The following is a 20,730-nucleotide window of genomic DNA, read 5'->3' as shown; positions in this document are numbered from 1 at the left end:
CATTGTGCGAGTTCGGAAGCATGGTACTCACATCTATATAGTGGAAGTGTGAAAAGATACAAAAATTCTGAAACCAAATCCTAAACCAAGTTGAATTACATACTAAAATAAAACTAGGCAACTTGCCTAGTTTCTCCATGCCTCACAACCTGGAGGATGCCTGCCATAGATGTGGGCGAAACGTCAGAAGAGAATACTTCTAGAACATTGCCATATAGCCCGGAATACATACAACAAAGCTATTCTTAAATTTGTTTGTTTGTTTGTTTATTATATTTCTACCCAGTTCTATCTCACCCCGAAGGAGACACAGAGTGGCTTACAGTTTTTGGCAATTTCAATGCCACATTGCAAATACAAAAAAGCAAAAACATCACATTGAGCAGTAAAAACAGATAAAAAATATAAATACAATTAAAACTGTTAAACCATAGCACCTAGTCCCGTAGTCATCATTCGTGCTGTTACATTTATGTTGATTCCGTATTGCACTACTCCCCAAAGTCTGGTGCCTGTAAACTGCCCCGAGTCCCTTCAGGGAGATGTGGTGGGATATAAAAATAAAGTTATTATTATTATTATTTTGGGGGTGAGGGAGGTGGGTGGAGAGGGAAGAAAAGGAAAGAGGAGAGAAAACTTGGAGTGGGAAGGAGGAGGAAACCATAGAACCCGTCAGTATGTTTTGTGGAGCACTAAGGGCCCCGCGGAGCACACTTTGAGAACTGCTGTTATAGAGAAAACACTGTGATAGATTTGCCTTACCTGTCATGCAAAACCTCCCACACAATTAAAGCATTCCTGAGAGATGGCCATCTGATTTTGGCTTAAAGACCTCCAAAGAAGAGGCCAGATTCTGAGGCAATCTATTCCAGTATAGAACAGGTCTTGTTATTCTTCCTAATGTTTAGGTGGAATCTCTTTTTTCATAATGTAAACCCTTTGGGTTTTTTTCCTGATCTCTGGAGAAGCAAAAAACAAGCTTGTTCCATCATTGGATGCATTGTGGTGTGTCTGTTTTTGACTTATGGTGATCCTAAGGGTTTTTCCAGACAGGCTTTGCCTTCATCTGAGGCTATGATTCAGAGTGTGACTTGCTGAAGCTCTCCCAGTGTGTTTCAATGACTGATAGCGATTCAAACTCTGGTTTTGAGTCCTGTTCTAACACTCCAACCACTACACTATTTTTACTTTCTATGATTAATACCTAAATATCCAAATATCTAAATCTAAATATTCCAAGGGCTCCAGATCCCATTTGATTTTGAAAACACTTCTGAGTGTTCCTTGTCTAAGAAAACCCTATGAAATTAATGGGGTTGCTATAGGTCGATAAGTGAGTTCAAAATACACAGAAAATTATTTGGTTTCAGTTTGTCAACCAATTACAAATCTACCCTATAGTAGCATTGTCTGGTTCATTATTGCTCAAACATGTTGGAAATAGCAACCTCCCAAGCCTCTCACTATTTGTTAGTTAATATATATATTTGCTAACCTGTGTTCTATGTGTATGTTGATTTGGCAGTTTGACTGTACCTCTTTGGTGTGGGACGGGTTATAGACATGTGATTGTACTGAGCATGTTCAGACTCAGGACTCCATTTAGTCTTCACTTCACCTTTTTGGATCTGACCTCAGTGGAGGTGGATGCATGTATGTTGCTGTTTGGACTTCAATATAGAAGTATGCTTTGACATGTCTTTGTCCTTGGCAGTTCAAAGACATGGTTCTTCAGTTTAACAGCTGAATTACCTGTGTGCCATTACATGAATTCAGTTTAACAGCTGAATTACCTGTGTGCCATTACATGAATGCTTGTGAATATCACTTGTTCAAAGAGTTGATGTCTTACAAGGTCATGCTTTTTTGACTAGGTCAGTTTACAAATGATGTTTTCATGGAGATTCACAATTTGCCAAATGGATATGACACCATTTTTCCTTTTCAACAAGATTATGATTGCCATTTATTTCCAAAAGTATATGTGCCCAGAGACTGGGTACAGTAATTTTCCAATAAACATTCATCCTCTAGATGTTTTGCATTTCATTTATCAGAAGTCCAAAGCAATGGTAATACTTCTGAGAATTCATGTCCCCAACAATTGAGTACCAAAAACTGAAGCCACATTTTATCGATTTGTCAAGAATAAAATTGTGGATTTTGTAAAAAGCCTAACCAAAACTGATACAGGCAGTCCCCGAGTTGCAAACAACCAATTTACAAATGACTTAGAGTTAAGAACAGGGCCGAGACAACAGGAAGTGAGAGAAATCTGCCCCCCGGAGGGGAAAATACACTCCTGAAAGTTATCATAGAGAAAAGGTGTTTCCATTGAAGCTTTCTCATCAATCCTTGTTTGAACAACAAGCCAAATTTCTCAAAATCCAATTATCTTAGGGATAGAAAGTGCAATGAAATCTTCTGAACAGGGGCACAGACTGCAAAGCAAACATCACAGGGTGTTAGCCTTCCCTATGCCATCCAAAGCTAATATTATATTAATACAGTAGAGTCTCGCTTATCCAACATAAATGGGCCGGCAGAACGTTGGATAAGCAAATATGTTGGATAATAAGGAGAGATTAAGGAAAAGCCTATTAAACATCAAATTAGGTTATGATTTTACAAATTAAGAACCAAAACATCATGTTATACAACAAATTTGACAGAAAAAGTAGTTCAATACACAGTAATGCTATGTAGTAATTACTGTATTTATGAATTTAGCACCAAAATATCACAATGTATTGAAAACATTGACTACAAAAATGCGTTGGATAATCCAGAATATTGGATAAGTGAGACTCTACTGTGTGTATACACACACACACACACATGTAATGTGCGGTTTTACTATGGAGTAAACAACAAAACCACTGAACCAAATCACACCAAATTTGGCCACAAAAGACATAGTCACCCAATCTATGTCTTTCAAACAAAAAAACCTAGAAAAATAAAGTCCTAATTAGAAAATGTGGAAAAGCCGTTTTCTCCCTGGCTGCTGGTCAGAAGGGTAGGCCCCCGCCCCCTTTAGGCCCCGCTCCTTTCATCTCCTAGCAACGCACTCAGCCACAATGGCAACAGGCAGAGTTAGACCTCACTTAGGCCTCTTCTACACTGCTGATAAAATACAAATTATCTGATTTGAACACGATGATATGACAGTGTAGACTCAAGGCCCTTCCACACAGCTATATAACCCTGAATGCCAAGGCAGAAATAATCCACAGTATCTGCTTAGAACTGTGTTATCCTGAGTCCACACTGACATATAATCCAGTTTAGTGTGGATTTTATACAGTTGTGTAGAAGGGGCCTCATATAATCAAGTTCAAACCAAATAATATAAGATTATAAATATAATATATACAAATTACTGTGATATAATAAAACAGAACAATACCATCTCTATAATCAGGACAGTAAATAAGGAGCAACACTCTGAAAGCAAGGGAATTCCAGACAGGAAACAATCAGGGCCAGCTAACACATCCCAACAAAGGATTTGCCCAGGCAGGAAGCTGAGGAGGGAGAGAAGTAGTGTGTATTAACAGAGACATTATTATTATTATTATTATTATTATTATTATTATTATTATTATTATTATTATTATTATTATTATTAATATTATTACTGTGTATGCTGTGAACCATGAAAATGAACACAATCTGGCTCCAAGTATTAAAAAAACACTAGAATCAGAACACTAAATAAAGAACAACACTCTGAAAACAAGGGAATTCCAGACAGAAAACAATCAGGGCCAGTTTACACCTCCCAACAAAAGATTCCCTCAGCAAGGAAGCTGAGAAGGGAGAGAAGCAGTGTTTATTATCAAAGTCATCATGATTACTATTATTATTAATATTATAATTGTGTTGCTGTGAACCATTAAAATGAACACAATCTGGCTCCCAGTATTAAAAAACACTAAAATCAGAATACTAAATAAAGAACAACACTCTGAAAACGGGAATTCCAGGCAGGTCTGATTGTTAGCACCAAGTAAAGAAAATGATCTGCTAAAACTATTGTTAGTCTCAACTAGATTAGAGTCATTGAATCAGCTGGATATATCTACCTGTTGTTTATCCATTTGGCAAATATTTCAATTGATTTGATCTAGTTTGGACCTTTGAACCAATTAATACTTAATTGTGAATGGTGCAGATAACGACTTGCCCTTGGCAGAAATGTTTTGCTGATTTTAAAACATTTCTATTGCATTTTTCATTCACTATTCCAGTACTGACTGGAAAGATATAGTCAAAGAGTGGTCTGTAGGAGTATCAGACAGAACAGCAAAATAATTGTATCATTATTTTACATGTCTTCACCAAGAACTAATATGATCATGTGCTCATCTAGCCAAGTCAGAAGACTTCCAAAAATGGAATTTTGGGGAAGAAATAAAAATCAATGCAGCCACTCCCTGGCTATTTCTTAAAATAGAGAGTAGGCAGCTTATAGGTAGCCAAGTATGTTAGAGACGACTAATTTTAGATTTTTATGTAATTCATATGGCACACCTAATACTGCTGAAGAGTGAAGTGTCACTTTAGCTGTCAGTTTTTGCAATATGAAAAAACTCTCTGGTCTGCAACTATTAAGGGGAAAAGCCTGTGATAGTTGTTACGTGTGTTTATCAGGTTCTTCTGTAATGCCTTATTATTCCAGTGCAGCATGGCTCCGAGACTTAGTGGGTGCCCTTGAGCAGATTGCTTTTCCTCTGCCTTTACCACCACAGGGATATTGAAGAGAATAAAATGGAAAGAAGGGGGCTGGTTGGAATTTTGTTTGTGACATAGCATAATCTTCCATTCTGCAGTTAACTCACCACTGGGTACAATGAAGTTTGACAGTGCAGGATGTTTGGGAGAGCAACAGCCTTCTTTTTCCATACTGCAGCCAGCTTAGAGGAAACATGAGACAAAAATAATTTTCATCATTGTTCTACTAGCCCAGGGATAGTCATTCTTTGCTTTTGTTTTTAATGAATGCTCCCATTAGAAAATGCATAATGATGTGGGTAAATTAGAAAGGTAAAGGTTTTCCCCTGACATTAAGTCCAATCATGTCTGACTCTGGGGGTTGGTGCTCATCTCCATTTCTAAGCCGAAGAGCCAGCGTTGTCCGTAGACACCTCCAAGGTCATGTGGCCGGCATGACTGCATGGAGCGCCCTTACCTTCCCGCCGGAGCGGTACCTACTGATCTACTCACATTGGCATGTTTTCGAACTGCTAGGTTGGCAGGAGCTGGAGCTAACAGCGGCCGCTCATGCCGCTCTTGGGGTTTGAACCTGGGACCTTTCGGTCTCCAGCTCAGTGCTTTAACGCACTTCGCCACTGGGGCTCCTCTGTGGGTAAATTACAACTCCCAAAATGTGGGTCAATTTTCCCCAAACTGTGCCAGTATTCAAAGTTGGTCATGATCCATCATTGGAGTGGTTCACAGTGTTCTTTGACTGTGAGTAAATCACAACTGCTAGCATCATAGGTGAATTTCCTCTAAACCCTGCTAGTACTTAAAATTGATCATGTTGGCTATGTGTGCCAAGTTTGGAACGAATTCATCATCGGTTGGGTTCACAGTGCTCTCTGCATATGGATGAACGATAACTCCCAACATCCAAGGTCAATTGCCTCCAAACCCCACCAGTATTTAGTTTGTCATGTCAGGTATGTGTGCCAAGTATAGTTCAGACCCATTGTCGGTTGGGCTCACAGTGCTTTCTGGATGTGGGTGAACTATAACTCCTCTAATATCCAAGGTCAATTCCCTCCAAATCCTTCTAGTATTTTCTGATATGTGGGGTCAGGAGGTTGGGGGGAGTCCGTGTGCCAATGTTGGTCTGGATCCGTTGTTGGCAGGAGTTACAGGTCTCTCTGGATGTGGGAATTGTCTTGGAAATTGCCCACAAACATATGTACGTACATACATACAAACATATTTCCACTTTCTCGTATCATATGTATAGATAACTAGTATGATTTCATTAAGTTGTTTGTATATTTTATCTCCTTCTAAAATTCCCAATTCTGTCTATGCAATTTTCTATATTTGGGGCTACTCTTCCCCAATCCCAGCCTTCTCTTCTACAAATCAATCTCCGCCAATATTGGTACATTGATATTTACTGTGAAAGGTGTTTTTCTGCAATGCTGGAGAGTAATCCTCACAACAGGTTTTGCTCTTTCCACATATTTCTAAGACAAGGCTTCATAAGTCTCAAGAAAGTATACCTACAGAGATGCATCCTTCTGCAAAACATGCCAATTTGCAGAGGCAAATTGGTCAATCTTATGTCATACAAAGGACCATGATGGTGAGTTCCACAAATATCCACCAAAGATGCTGCAGTACCAAAAGCATCAGAGGTAGCCACAAGATGAGTGTGTCTGAATCGCCTCAGCAAGATTCAAACAACTTTGAGCATAGGCTAACTCAGTACAGAGTCTCAGTCATGTGGACAACATTGAGGATACCAGATGTCCTTTAATAGTTTCCTGAAATGAAACAAGAAGGTAACTTGAGACCTTGAGATCTTCCAGGGAGGCCCTTCTCTCTCTCCTACCTCTGTCTCAGGGACAGTTGGTGGGGATGAGGGAGAAGACCTTCTCGGTTGTGGCCCCTCGGCTCTGGAAATCCCTCCCCAGGGAGATCAGACTGGCACCTTCACTGTCCACTTTCCGTAAGAATCTTAAAACGTGGCTGTCCAATATGCTTTTGAATGAATAGTCCACTGATACCCAACTTGTTTACAGTCACTGCACTTTATCATTGTCCCTCATTCTTGTTGGCTGTTAATATTTTTAATGAGACTTTTTCCCACCTTCCCTGAGCACATCTATTTTATCCTCGAGCCTCACTCGGAGTCCTGCACAAGCTCACCCCTGCACATAATGTATTATGCCCAGGTTTTTAAGTAACTGATATGTCTTTATGTTGTTTTATGCTCTTTTATTTGTTTTATACTATATTGTTATATTGTTTTTAATTTCATAGATTGTTTTAACTTATGTCAATGTTGGGCTTGTGCCCATGTGAGCCACCCCGAGTCTCTTCAGGGAGATGGAGGCAGGATACAAAAACAAAGTTATTATTATTATTTTATTATGACACAGCAAACAAAATAGATATGCTGGATTTTGTATCACAAAATCACAAGTCGAACACTTCCCAAGTGTCTAGGACTGTGTGATGTATTTTCGGATGATGTGTGCAGATCCCAGTAGGGTGGCCTTTTGCAGTTGGCAGATTGTGATTTTGTCAATGTCTATCGTTTCCAAATGCTGGCTGAGATCTTTTGGCACAGCACCCAATGTGCCGATCACCACCGGGACCACCTGTACTGGTTTCTGCCAGAGTCTTTGAAGTTCAATCTTGAGGTCCTGATAGCGGCTGAGTTTTTCCTGTTGTTTTTCGTCAATGCGACTGTCACCTGGGATGGCGACATCAATGATCCAAACCTTTTTCTTTTCCACAACTGTGATGTCTGGTGTGTTGTGTTCCAGAACTTTGTCAGTCTGGATTCGGAAGTCCCACAGTATCTTTGCGTGCTCATTTTCCAATACTTTTGCAGGTTTGTGATCCCACCAGTTCTTTGCTGCTGGGAGGTGGTACTTGAGGCATAAGTTCCAATCAATCATTTGGGCCACATAGTTGTGCCTCTGTTTGTAGTCTGTCTGTGCGATTTTCTTACAGCAGCTGAGGATATGATCAATGGTTTCGTCGGTTTCCTTGCAGAGTCTGCGTTTTGGGTCATCAGCTGATTTTTTCAGTTATTATTATTATTATTATTATTACTTGACTTTCTTAAGTCCCTTGTGCTTTCCAAATAAAATGTAAGAGCCAACCTGTGCCATTCTTTTTCATGGGCAAAAAGATGGGAGCATGATCTCTTGAGATTAATGAAAGGCTGGATTCACTTAGGAAGAAGTGATTTTTTCCCCTTGAAAACACCAAACTCTTTGCTTACTAACAGAGCACTCTGCTCCAAGAATCCACAAGTGGACATAATAGCAACTAAAATTTTTATCTTTTAATGTATGAAAGTGAAAATCCATCAAACTAGGTAGCTCAAAAGTAGCCCTTGCATGAAGCTCTATACATGTAGATGGGGTGTGGTTTGCCTTGTTTCCATTTCAAGATGAACCTTAGAGCCGACACATGCCTCCTTAGGGTATTCGTATTCAAACCTTTATTCAAGCCCTCCTGCAAGTAATCCAGGATGGATCCCACTGACACATAATGAGGATACATCCCTTTTCATTTGCACCAGTGGAGGGCTTCTTAGCTGAGAGAAGAGTCTGGATAACATTTTCCATCTTCCACCTACTTTCCCACTCAACCGCTAGGCTTGAAATTGTCACCAGCCTGAAGGCTTCTTTGATTTAGCAAATCAGGCCAGTTTGGTAGGGCCCAGCTTTAGCATCAGCTTTTGAGGATTGAATGAGTGCTACACTGATCAGGAATTGTAGCATCTTTTCCCCATCCTCTGGGAGAAACAGTTTGGGTGAGTCAAAGCTATGATGACACCAAGATGCTGGATCAAAATTTTTCTTCTCTTGATTACAAGCACATGAAATGCAATCCAAGATGGTCCAGACACCCTCCCTGCTTCTTTCCAGTGATGGACAATAAACCAACAGTTTGTTTAGATATGGTAGACAGATGTGCCACCAAGGCAACCAACACCTTTGTGAATATCTGTGGGCAGAGGAGGGATATAGACAGAAGTTCTGTTTTAGAAATGATCATTGAAGTAAGGAAGTTACTTGAGTTACTTCCTGTGAGCTGGGTGCACCAGAATACGCAACTATGCCTCCTGGAGGTCACGAGATGCAAACAATCTCTCCTGCACTCCCTCCAAAACTGAGTTTTCTTGCAAAGATCTGCTTTATGACAAATTGATTGACTCTCTGCAGGTTCAGTATAGCTCTCCAACCATTATTTTCCTTAGGGATCAAAAATAGCATTGAGATCCCTGGTGATGAGGCACTGGATCTATTATTTGTATTTGAACTAGGTGGGTTATGATTTGGAGCATCCAGTGATGGCCCTCTATAAATATGTGCATGTGGAATTTGCCAAAGTAATCTGGAGGCCTCCGAAGGAACATCTATCATATATTCTTCCCTCACCATCCTGCAAATCCAAGCTTCAGAAGATGTCTACTCCTAGTGATGGGGAAAATGTTGGCAGCATGTCATCACTTGAAGTAATTCTGAGTCAAAAGCATTGGTGTGTCCTCTTATTTCTTGTTGATAGAAGAGGCAAATTCTTTATTGAACCCCAAGGATTGCTGTTGTCTACATTGTGGCTTGGCAGAATTCCTACAACAACTGAAAGGTCTAAACAGTGACTCGTAAGGACAGAAGAACCGAGACCTAGATTTAAATTATTCATTTTCCTTCTTAGCAGTTGAAGGTAGAGCTTTCTTCATGCCTTGTCTTCAACCAGAACACTTTATCCAAGGTATCACCTAACAATTTGGAATCCTTGAAGTGACATATATCACACTTAGTATTTGATCTGGTATCTGCATTCCTATTTATTAAGCCAAAAATGGCATCTGGCTGCAGCCTCCTTCTGCCTAGAGGCAAACTGCAAAGCATTGAGATTGGCATCTGTCATGAAAGCCTTGGCCAACTTATGAAGAGGTTATCTGGCATTAGGGGATGACGACAGCAGTGCTCTTGTGTGTGCTTTGAGCTGGAGAGATCCCCTCAGAGTCCTACTGTTTTTCTGAATATGCCCTGCAACCAGGAGAATGCTGAATTTCCCATCATCCTCACCTGCAGTGTCTTGGAAACCCTTCAGTTTGGTGCTTAAAAATAGGGTTTGGAGTCACGTTTTCTCATTAACGTGAATCATAAAGGTTACAAGATTGCAAGTCCAACTTATGATCTCATAAATACTGAACAGGTGCTAGTCCATGGTATTAAAATGAGATTTTGATTTGATCCATTTTTAATAGATGACCTTTTAAAGGCTGCCCCTCTTCTTCTACTGCAATAATTTAAGCTTAGATTATCATAAGTAAAAGTGGCACTTTCAAATCGTTAGATAACAGCGGGTAAATTGAAGAATTTTATTCAACCAGCGATCTTTAATTAAAATACAGTGCTAAACAATTCACATATTTGTGGCTGAATATGAACACAAAACCGGGGAGACTTGATAGGTAAACAGAACCTGCTTATCAGTCAGCAGGATCAATAGTACAAAATATGGAGACCAGACTTTTAAAAAAATATTTCCTTGAAACCTCTTATCTCTCTTTCACCATTATAAAAAGTACTAAGAACTTAAATGTCTGTTCCTATGACAAAACCCCCATATATTCCATTTGCCATATTTAGAATTTATGTGCAAAAAGAATGTCCCTTCATAACCCATACTCAACCCAAGAGCAAAAAAAGTCTCCCTGTTTTCTACATTAAAAAAATATACAGATGTATAACACATTTCCTCAGTAAATACAAATGTTAAGAGTTCTATGTAGGAAACAATTTTGCTTACATAATTTTGGGAAAGAAAAAATAGGTTTTAACTCTTGGATTCTATTCTGTATGCAAGAAACACAAGGCTGGCTCAAAGTCATTAGTCCACAATTTGCCAAGGTTCTGCACTGAAATCCAAAAACAGATGTTGCTACTAGAGATATTTGTGCGTTCAGTAAAATAATTAGGAATAAATGGTGATGACTTCACGACCTCCTCCTCGCACCAACAGTACTCTGTTCAAGCCTTCTGTCAAAACCTCCAAGAACTCCATATCTAGATTTATAAAATCAAGGTTTAGCAACATAGTATACAATTAAACCTGTTATGATTATTACAATAATATTATAAGCTTCCCGTTATCATAACCCTGGAGTGGGCAGTTGTCAGGGTGCATTGTCACATCTAAGGATCTTGGGGAATGTGACTTCAATCATCCTTCAAATGTATTTTAAGCTGTCTGATGCCCCCAGCAATCCCTAAGGGGCACAGAGAACAATTCTACTGTTTTTGCCCCTCCCTGGACCGTTTTATTTTGGTATGCTTAATTTCAGGCCTCTGAAAACACTGAGCTGTTGTGAAGGTTCAAGACTGTAAAACTCTGCTATATTAAAAAGATGTTATTATATTTGTTATTAAATAGACTTAACACTGATGTAATGCTTCTGATGCTTGTGCCAATGTTAAGAGATCAGAAACAACTTAGATACTATCCCTCCATCTCATGCATATAGACTGTCCCTCATCTATTCCACATTTTATTTTGAAGAATTCCACAGCTGTAGCCATTTTCCAGCAAAAACAACTAAGAGTCATGGCATATAACACATAAAAGGATACAATTTTCATCCCCTTGTCTGTTTTTTGGAGGTCCAGGCATATTCAGCAACACCAGCTGGGCGTTCTGTGACTTGTTTAGCACAACCCCATTAAGCTTGACAGCAGTATGCATCCTTCTCACATTGGATTGGTTCCTATGACAAAGCAACAATCAAGAGTTGAATCAGCTGGCACCATTTTATTGACAGTAAATGCAAAAGCTTCTGCTGCAGCCAAAATGTCTTAAGCCATACAAACAGAGAATGCTTAGTAATCAGCAACTAATGTCATGTCTATATGGAAAAGAAAAAAAAACACAAGAGCAAAAACATGGCAGAATATCTACAATTCAAGAACAAGGACAGTCGACTGCGATTATGGATTGTTTCAAACCTCTAAAGCAAATCTATCTGGTTTCCCACAGACTTGCTTCATGTATCATATGGAATGATAAGTGTACTTTTTATAGTTTCACTTGTGAAGAAATCAAGTAATGAATCTCCATATGTATTTGATAGAAATGTTTTGCATGTGATTTCAAGCACAGCATATGTCTAAATTCTTCAGGACACGCATTGCCATCTCCATCTGACATATGACTTTATGCCATCCAAATGCACATGCTCCATCTAGAAATCTCATTGTGGGATGATGCTATCCGGATTCCAGAAACTGACAATGTATAAAGGGATGCCTCATGCTGTGAGTTTATAGAAGTGGTTCTCAGCCTGTGGGTCCCCAGGTATTTTGGCCTAGAATTCCCAGAAATCTTAACCAGTTTACCAGCTGTTAGGATTTCTAGGAGTTGAAAGTCAAAGCATCTGGGGTTGAGCACCACTGGTTTATAGCGATACCTCTCCTCCTTGAAAATAGTTTTAAAAATAGCTTTATGACAGTTGCTTCCCAAGTTCTTCCTCATTGTCCTCCTTGTCCAATACGTCCATAACCTATGCTATGTCTTCATTCCCCTAACAGTCAGAGATTGTTTTTGACAATACTCTTTTCCATGGATGAGGAGGTGCTTCCCACCACAGTTTCCACTCATCTGCTCTAGGAAAGGCAAAGCTGATTTGTCAACATCCCATTTCTTTGTCCCTTAGGATGTAACCAACCCAAACTTTTAATTCTGTGTGCTAAAAGCCTGTCAATTGCAACTATTTTCGAACACTTTCTTTGAGAGCTCTGATCTGAACAAAACAAATATCTCACTTTCTCAAAGAAACAGAAATATAGAATGTATAAACGGGTATAGCACCAAGATCTTAATTGGTCAATTCTACCTCAATATATTAGAAGTTTGAATTTGAAAGGCTTGAAAATTAGAAAGACCTGTGTCTCACAGACAGAAATTTCAAAAAGAAAGAAGGCGAATTTATATTTGTTTCAAATGGCTTCATGAACTTAGTCACCCCATTAGCCTTTTGGGGAACATCCAAGTGGAATGTCCTCTGCATGACAGAAAGCAATGCATTTGCTTCATTTCCCAAAGAGGCAGGCATGGAAACTTGCCTCTCTCTAAAAAGAAAAGACCAAATCTGAAAATGCAATCATAATTGATATAGACATAGCCGCAGACAACCTTAAAAATAGATTTTTTTTAAAAAAACCCCTCAAATTTAAAAGGTCCTGTGCCCAGAACTTAACCCCTTAAAAGTTAAAAAAAAATGTATGTTGGAAGGAGATATTTCCTGGTTTCTCAAAGACTGCTGCTCTGAGAGGCTTTTGGTGGGAATGCAGGAATAAAGTGCCATTGCTAATCTGATGTACAAATAAAGCACTGCCTGGGGTACTTTAGACTCTCATATGTAAAGAAAAAAAACATACACAAAATAGGTTAAGTGGATCACCAAAGATAATCAGTGACTAGTGACGCAAATGCTGTCACAGTGATCAAACTAATCATGTGTAAAGCAATAAGAAAGACAAGGTGAATGTCACTCAATAAAGAGAACCAATAAATTACTGTAGCATTAAAATATAATAAGTATAGTTATTTTTCTCAAATTCAACTATTCCCAAAACGATGTTCATGAAGATATTTTGATAAGGAGGGGCCCAATTCTCTAAATATACAATTTATTGTTCTTAACTACCACCAAGACAACTTCAACTTATGTCAACCCGATGAATCAGAAAACTCCAATTCACCCTACCATCAACAATCCTGCACAGATCCTGTAGATTCAGGGATGTGGCTTCCTTAATTGCATCTATCCATCTGGAACGTGATCTTCCTCTTTTCCTACTGGCTTCCATATTGCCCAGCATTGTTGTCTTTTCCAATGTCTTCTCATGTCCAAACCAAAACAGTCTCAGTTTAGTCATCTTGGCTTCTAGGGATGGTTAAGGCTTGATTTGCTCTAGGATTCATTTATTTGGCTTTTCAGCAGTCCACAATATCTGCAGCACCCTTCTCCAGAACTACATTTCAAATAAGTTTTCTTCTATTATGGCATGGGCTATCCTAACATTACTATTCAATTATGTGTTTTCAGACTTTAGGATCTTTTCTAATTCCTTCACAACTGCCCTTCCAAATCCTAGTTTTCTTCTGATTTTTTGATTGGAGTGTCCATTCTGATTAACAACTGAGGCAAGGAAGGAAAAATCTTGAACTATTTCAATATGTTCATCATGTATGTAAAAGTTATGTAAGTCATATTTATCATTATTGTTTTAATGTTTAACTGTAAACTTGCCTTTGGACTTCTTTCCTAGAATTTCTTCAATCGTTCTAAGGCTTTGCTAGTTTCTTCCAGTAGTAGTATAGTATCATCTGCATATCTTAAACTACCAGTGTTACTTTCTCCAATTTTTATGCCTCCTCTCTTCAGTTCTTGTTCCTGCTATACATATATGTTCCATGTACAAAATGCAGCTTTGCCTGGCCCACTTGTTTACTGAAAACCACTGTTTCTCTGTATTCTGTCTTGATTTTCTTCTGAAATTTTTCAGTGTGCTCACTATCCAATATACCGGAATGTTTACAATATGATCCCTAGTGCTCTTTTCTTTCCTGAAACAAGCTTGGAAATCTGACATTTCTTGCTCCATACATTGTAAAGTGTCTTTCTTGCAGAAGAGCATCACTTTTACTTCATGGGAGATTAATGCATTATATTACTGTGCTTCCTGATTAGCCTTTTCTTAAGAGCTATAATGTATATGGAGTGTCTACACTCTTTGGCTACTCTTTTGTTTTCCATCTTTGATGACAAATTTTAGTTAGAACTAGAGTATATTCTTTCCCTGTAGCTTGAAGCAGTTCTACTGGTAAGTCACCTGTTACTGGCAATTTATTTCATCCAAGTTGAGTGCAGCTTTTATTTCACTTTCTAAAACTGTATGTTCATCTTCGAATGGTTCTTCCTTGGATAAATCCTTTTATATAAAAGGATTCATCTGCTGTCAATGTAGCATCCCACAGTTGGTTTAAATTTCCTGATTTCTCAGATCTTGTGGAAGAGTTCTCTTGTTCCTCCTTTTCTGTCACCATTTTCTATTTCTCTGCATTAATTATTGCAGTAGTTCTCTTTGTTTTTGTGTACAACTTGTTGAAGAGCTGTCTACAGGGTTCTTTTCCAAATTCTGTTACCTTTTACTTTTGCTTCATTTCTTGATCCTAGGCCAAATATTTCTATAATCATGATTTCTGCTCTGGTTCTGAACTTTTGCCTTCCACTTACCTATAATTATCAAGTTTTGCTTTGTTGTGTAATTAATTTTTTTCCTGAACTCAGACACAGAATTTCATTTCAGGAACAGAATGTTGAATAATTTCCTCTTCTACCTCAGTAGTTGGAACAGAAATTTTGGATTATGGCTATACTTATGGGTTTTCCTTGAAGTCTTGATATAATTTGGAAAGAGTTTGTATTATATCTTTTGACTGTTTTGGCTATCTTTCCCCTATTTCTTCTTAAATGTTCATTTCCTGAGTAAAACGCTGTTCAATTATCTGGTTCAAACTGTGAATTCCTCACCACTTTAGCATGTTGATCTGATGTATTGGAATGTTTACACATTCTATTTCATGTTTTAATATGTTTATATTCCCCCGATCCATGCTTCATACATACCATGTTCTAATAATATGTGTTTTGCAGCTTCAGACTTTCCGTTCATCTCTAGGCATGTCAACAGCTGAACATCTTTCAACTTGTGCCCAGTTGTATCATTAGATCATTAATGACGGTGCTACTCGTCATATGTGCTGTAACCACACAGATCATTGAGTGCCTTTCAACCTGGAAGTGTAATAGTATGGCAACATCTCTTGTTTCGTTTTTGGATAGTCTCATCATACAATTTTGTGATAAAAAAACATTCAAAAGGAATTTACCCCATGCCTCTTTCTGAGCAGTGCTAACATGTGTTAGTTATGGTGCCACTTGCATTGCCTCTGAGAGATCCTCTGCCAGGGTCACTCCCCACTACTTCTGCTGCCCAGTAGCTATTTGATGAATTTAATCTGGCTCCTCAGCCTATCTGACAAGGGAGACCCTACTAGCAATGCTGCTACCATCATCCCAGCATGTTGCCTTACAGGAGTACACAATCCCACCGCCACAAAAAGGAAAGGATAGCAGCTGATGCTATTTTGTTGCAACAGAATTAAAAAAAAACAGATGTCAATCCATTAATGAAGACAGTATGCATCAACAAGTGGCCTGAGGATAAAGAGAGGGGCAACGTTTACTCAATTGGGTTGCATATGACACTCTTCAGGCAGACTTTTCATCAGTACTAGTTGCCTGCTCTATACTGATTCTTGGAACTTTGATCCATGAAAATAAACATTAAGCTCACTGCCACTTTCACCTAGATGCATATGTAAAAGTAGGGGTTTTTTGGGTTGTTGTATGTTTTCCGGGCTGTATGGCCATGTTCTAGAAGTATTCTCCCCTGACGTTTCGCCCACATCTATGGCAGGCATCCTCAGAGGTTGTGAGGTATGGAGAAACTCAGCAAGGAAGCTTTATATATATCTGTGGGAAGTCAAGGGTGAGGGAAGAACTCTTGTCAGTTGGAGGCCAGCGTGAATGTTGAAATTAATCACCCTAATTTGCATTGAATGGCTTAATCTATTGGCTACTTTCTGTCTGGGGGCATCCTTTGTTAGCTGCCCCTAGTTCCCATGTCCCAGAGTGTTGCTTCTTATTTACTGTTCTGATTTTTGAGTTTTTTAATACTGGTAGCCAGATTTTGTTCATTTTCATGGTTTCCTCCTTTCTGTTGAAGTTGTCCACATGCTTGTAAATTTCAATGGCTTCTCTGTGTAGTCTGACATGATAGCTGTTGGAGGGGTCAAGCATTTCTGTGTTCTCAAATAATATACTGTGTCTAGGTTGGTTCATCAGGTGCTCTGCTATGGCTGATTTCTCTGGTTGAGTTAGTCTGCAGTGCCTTTAATGTTCTTTGACTCATGTTTGGGTGCTGCGTTTGGTGGTCCCTATGTAGACTTGGCTACAGCTGCATGGTATACAGTAGACTCCTGCAGAGGTGAGAGGATCCCTCTTGTCCTTTGCTGACCGTAGCATTCGTTGGATTTTCTTTGTGGGTCTGTAGATAGTTTGTAGGTTGTGTTTCTTCATCAGTTTGCCTATGCGGTCAGTAGTTCCCTTGATGTATGGTAAGAACACCTTTTATCTGGGTGGATCTTTGTCTTTACTCTCCTGGGGTCATTGCTATGGATGGGGTCATTGCTATGGACTTTCCAAGTGCAATGAAAGTCTGAAAGTTCTTAATTCAGTAATGAGCACTGGTGACAGAAAGACTAACATAAGCTGTTGCTTGGGATATTTGCTGATGGAGACAGTGTCTTCAGAATGTCCAGCAGTTGCGCTACTTTAACTTTCATACACTACAATGAGATAATTTAGATTCCTGAATTATGGTACATTTTGTTATAGAACCCATATAGCATCAGACCTGCAATGCAGGGATGTCACATGCAGTTTTAATCAACATGCTGTTGGTGGCATATATCCATATAATCTTGGTTTATACAAATGTCTTTTGAGTCTGTTGCACAAGGAAGCATTCAAATCAGTACCACTTCCCTAAATATCCTTCTTTCCCATGCAAGGGAGAACACGCTGCTCATGTGTTACTGGTAATGGGTAGGTAGGTTTGGCAGTGTCCACCCACAATTCTGCAGGTGGGAGAAAATGGCAATCTTAACACTACCATATCTCCAACAGAATTCATAGACTACTGCAGATTATGGATAATATTCCTAGATGGCAACCATTTATGATATAATATTTTTCCTTTCCCTTTCCCCAAAAGTTTGTGACAATTAATATATTCAGCCAATATTCAGAGAGTGAGAAATCCCATGCTATTTTGCAGACAGTCCTTAATCTTTGCATTGGGGGATCCCTTTTGCATTTTTTAGCCAAGAGCTTCAGATACCATTTGCTCTCTTCTTCCAGTGCCCATGTCTGGTTCTTAAAACTGAGTCCAGAATCATGGGCTATGATCTTAATTTAAGTCAATCCTCTGGGGAGGGGAGGGGGGTGGTTGTAAAGTGGCACAGCCAGTCCCTGACAAAGTCTATTTTTAGGTTAAAGTCCACTCCAACCTAACAGAATTGCAGATAATAAGAATAATTGAGGATGTTGCCCTGGCTATAAGCAGCATCAACTGATGGAGTTGAAGAATTTTACTTGGGGCATATTGACCCTTTTCTCATGGAATTTTTGCTTCCGTGGCGATTTGCATTAACTGTAGAATCACTATTAAGAAATGTCATTGAAGTGGGTTTATGTATTTGGGAATGAAATTGGATCCCATTATGAAAAATTGGCAGGTTTACTTTCTCTAAATTTAGGGGGAGGGCTATATGTTTCTATCTATACCTCTTCAATGGTAGCCCTGTGAGAAAATCCCTGTATTGGAACAGCTTAATTTTAACATGGAAAAAAAACTGATATGAGCTGAGAATTTTTTAAAAAAAGTTATAGTAAAGAAAGGTAAAACAAATTCATCATTTCAAGGATGATTCTCTAAGGTAGAAAAGTCCACCATCATGCAAGTTTATATAATCCAAATCTATGCTCCTTCCTTTTAAAATGTATCATTTTTTACAGAATTTCTATGTTTATATTTTAAAGAGCTTCAGTTTTGTCTACAGATCAAAAGGCGTTTTCCCCACATTAAGAGTTTGAATCAGCTCCCATTTCACCCAAATGTGGGAGTGAATGGATTTGCAAGAGACCCATGCAGAAACATAACTGTCAGGAGTATGGGAAAAGTCATAGGTTTAATGTGTGCGTTGCTGGATACAAATTGTTTTCCGCCCCATAGTGGGATTTTGTGCAATCAATAAACCCGTATATGTGGGCAGAAAACCTGTTCCTGCATGCAGATCACATTTACTGGGTCAAGGCTGAGTAGGTGCCATAAAATGATAGAGGATGGATATGTTTTAAAAAAATTTTTTTAGAAAAATGAGTATAAAAGTGAAGGAACATCAATGCTCCATGGAAAGATTTTTGATATAAAGAAATAATGGCTCACAGAGAGAAATCATAGAACAAAAGAATGGAGATAGACAGCAATAAAAGAAAAAGTGTAAAGAAAACCTTTAGTAGTGCTTCAAAGAGGGAAAATGGAAGATGTTGCTAAGGAAAAAAAGATACTGCTGTGCCACTTTCATGAGGCTAAATGATCTGCCAGAACATAGATATGTCTAGCAATAGTAACTTATGATAAGATTGTTGTCTTTTTGAAACGTGGGAAGAAGGGAGGTTAGAAGGATATGGTACCATAGCAATATTCTCACTAATGAAGCAACTGGAAAATGAACAATGTTATGGCTTAACAAACCCATTGGGCTGAAAAAAAAGTATTCCCCTTTTAAAAGCCACTCTACATGTTGTTGCCATAATTGTTGAAATTCTGTCAATGTTAGCTTATCCAGAAACTACTGTACATCTGCTAATTGAGATAATTAGGGAGGAAAGTTACACTCCTGGGATTTTGATAAAGGAAATGTCAATAGTTATATACAGGCAAATGGTGACCTCCCTTTTATGAGACATATGATTTACTCTGAAGAAGAGCAAAAATGTATAAAGAGAAACTTATTAGAAAAAGAAAAACCATAAAAATTAGGAATGCTAAGCCATTGCATTCACATGCTTAAACATTTATGGGAAAATTAAAAGCGGCTAATTTGAAGAAGACATGCAACAACAGTTAAACAAAGCACAGAAAAGCATGGAAAAAAATAACCTAAATTGAATCAAATTTCACTTACAGATTTCCCCATTCTCTACATGGAAAAGAAACAAATGTGTAAATATATTACTTAATAAATATATAGCTCTGTGACATTTTTTTCCAATACAGCATAGGACATATTATAATTTTATTTGCCCTTCAACATTTTAATCATGCATACATTAATGTGTTGTGTGCTTTTCTTCCTAAAAAGCAAATTCTATAGTATTCCTGTGTTTCTAATAAACATATATTTCTCAACGTATACAAGAAAAGAAATGGCTCTTGGATGTGAATGCTATCCTTTCACTTCTCCCAATCCTTTCCTTTCCAGATAGACTGAAGTTATGCATGAACTGGAAGAATTGTGTTCATGTGATCTCTCTAGTGGAGTGTATTTGTAAATAGGTGGAAACAGCCTCATAGTTCAGCCTATATTTCTCATAAACAACTTCTTGCGGACTGTTATTAAGCATGAAAAGCAATCACAAATGCTCTTAAAATGTATTTTAAAGTTGGCTGTGAGTTGGACCCTGACTTAGTTATACAGTAGAGTCTCACTAATCCAAGCCTCGCTTATCCAAGCCTCTGGATAATCCAAGCCATTTTTGTAGTCAATGTTTTCAATATATCGTGATATTTTGGTGCTAAATTCGTAAATACAGTAATTACAACATAACATTACTGCGTATTGAACTACTTTTTCTGTCAAATTTGTTGTATAACATGAAGCTTTGGTGCTTAATTTGTAAAATCATAACCTAATTTGATGTTTAATAGGCTTTTCCTTAATCCCTCCTTGTTATCCAAGATATTCGCTTCTCCAAGCTTCTGCCAGCCCGTTTAGCTTGGACAAGTGAGACTCTACTGTACTTAAGAGATTATCTGAAATTGGTGGCATTTCACTCAGACATGACCAATTGATTTTAATGTGTCTACTAGACATGTGATTGTATCCAGATCCAACTTTCAACCCTTTGCCCTAAAAAGGCCTCCATCCTAAATTCTCTTCCATAATGGTCCTTCATCTAAAATCTCAAATAGCATCACTGCATCTCCTTAATTCCTGAGAACAGATGAACACTGCATTTGGAAAAGATCAGATATTATTTTAACCTGGCAGAGGGAAGGCAGCTTACTTTCTCACAGGGAGGGCACATCTTTGCAC

At 38.4% G+C, this 20,730-nt stretch overlaps 1 protein-coding gene across 5 annotated transcripts in view; it reads right to left on the bottom strand.

Moving 5' to 3' along the window:
- Nucleotides 1-10,088: 10,088 nt before the first annotated feature.
- slc12a7 (solute carrier family 12 member 7) overlaps nt 10,089-20,730 on the bottom strand; it is a 154,785-nt gene continuing 144,143 nt past the window's right edge. For 3 of the 5 annotated variants that reach the window (XM_008108883.3, XM_062980829.1, XM_062980828.1), the window contains 3 exons: nt 19,600-19,614; nt 11,355-11,488; nt 10,089-10,790 (listed from right to left, as the gene is read on the bottom strand). In XM_008108883.3, the coding sequence (XP_008107090.2) occupies nt 10,699-10,790; nt 11,355-11,488; nt 19,600-19,614 (241 nt within the window). In that variant the 3' untranslated portion in view covers nt 10,089-10,698. The remainder of the gene's footprint in view (nt 10,791-11,354; nt 11,489-19,599; nt 19,615-20,730) is intronic. The other 2 variants (XM_062980827.1, XM_062980830.1) reach the window with 1 other exon arrangement.

This window comes from Anolis carolinensis, chromosome 4, assembly GCF_035594765.1.
Source record: "Anolis carolinensis isolate JA03-04 chromosome 4, rAnoCar3.1.pri, whole genome shotgun sequence".
In the NCBI taxonomy this organism is placed as follows: Eukaryota; Metazoa; Chordata; class Lepidosauria; order Squamata; family Dactyloidae; genus Anolis; species Anolis carolinensis.
The sequence above is the reverse complement of the archived record's forward strand: the minus strand, read 5'-3'. Positions and strand labels throughout refer to the sequence as shown.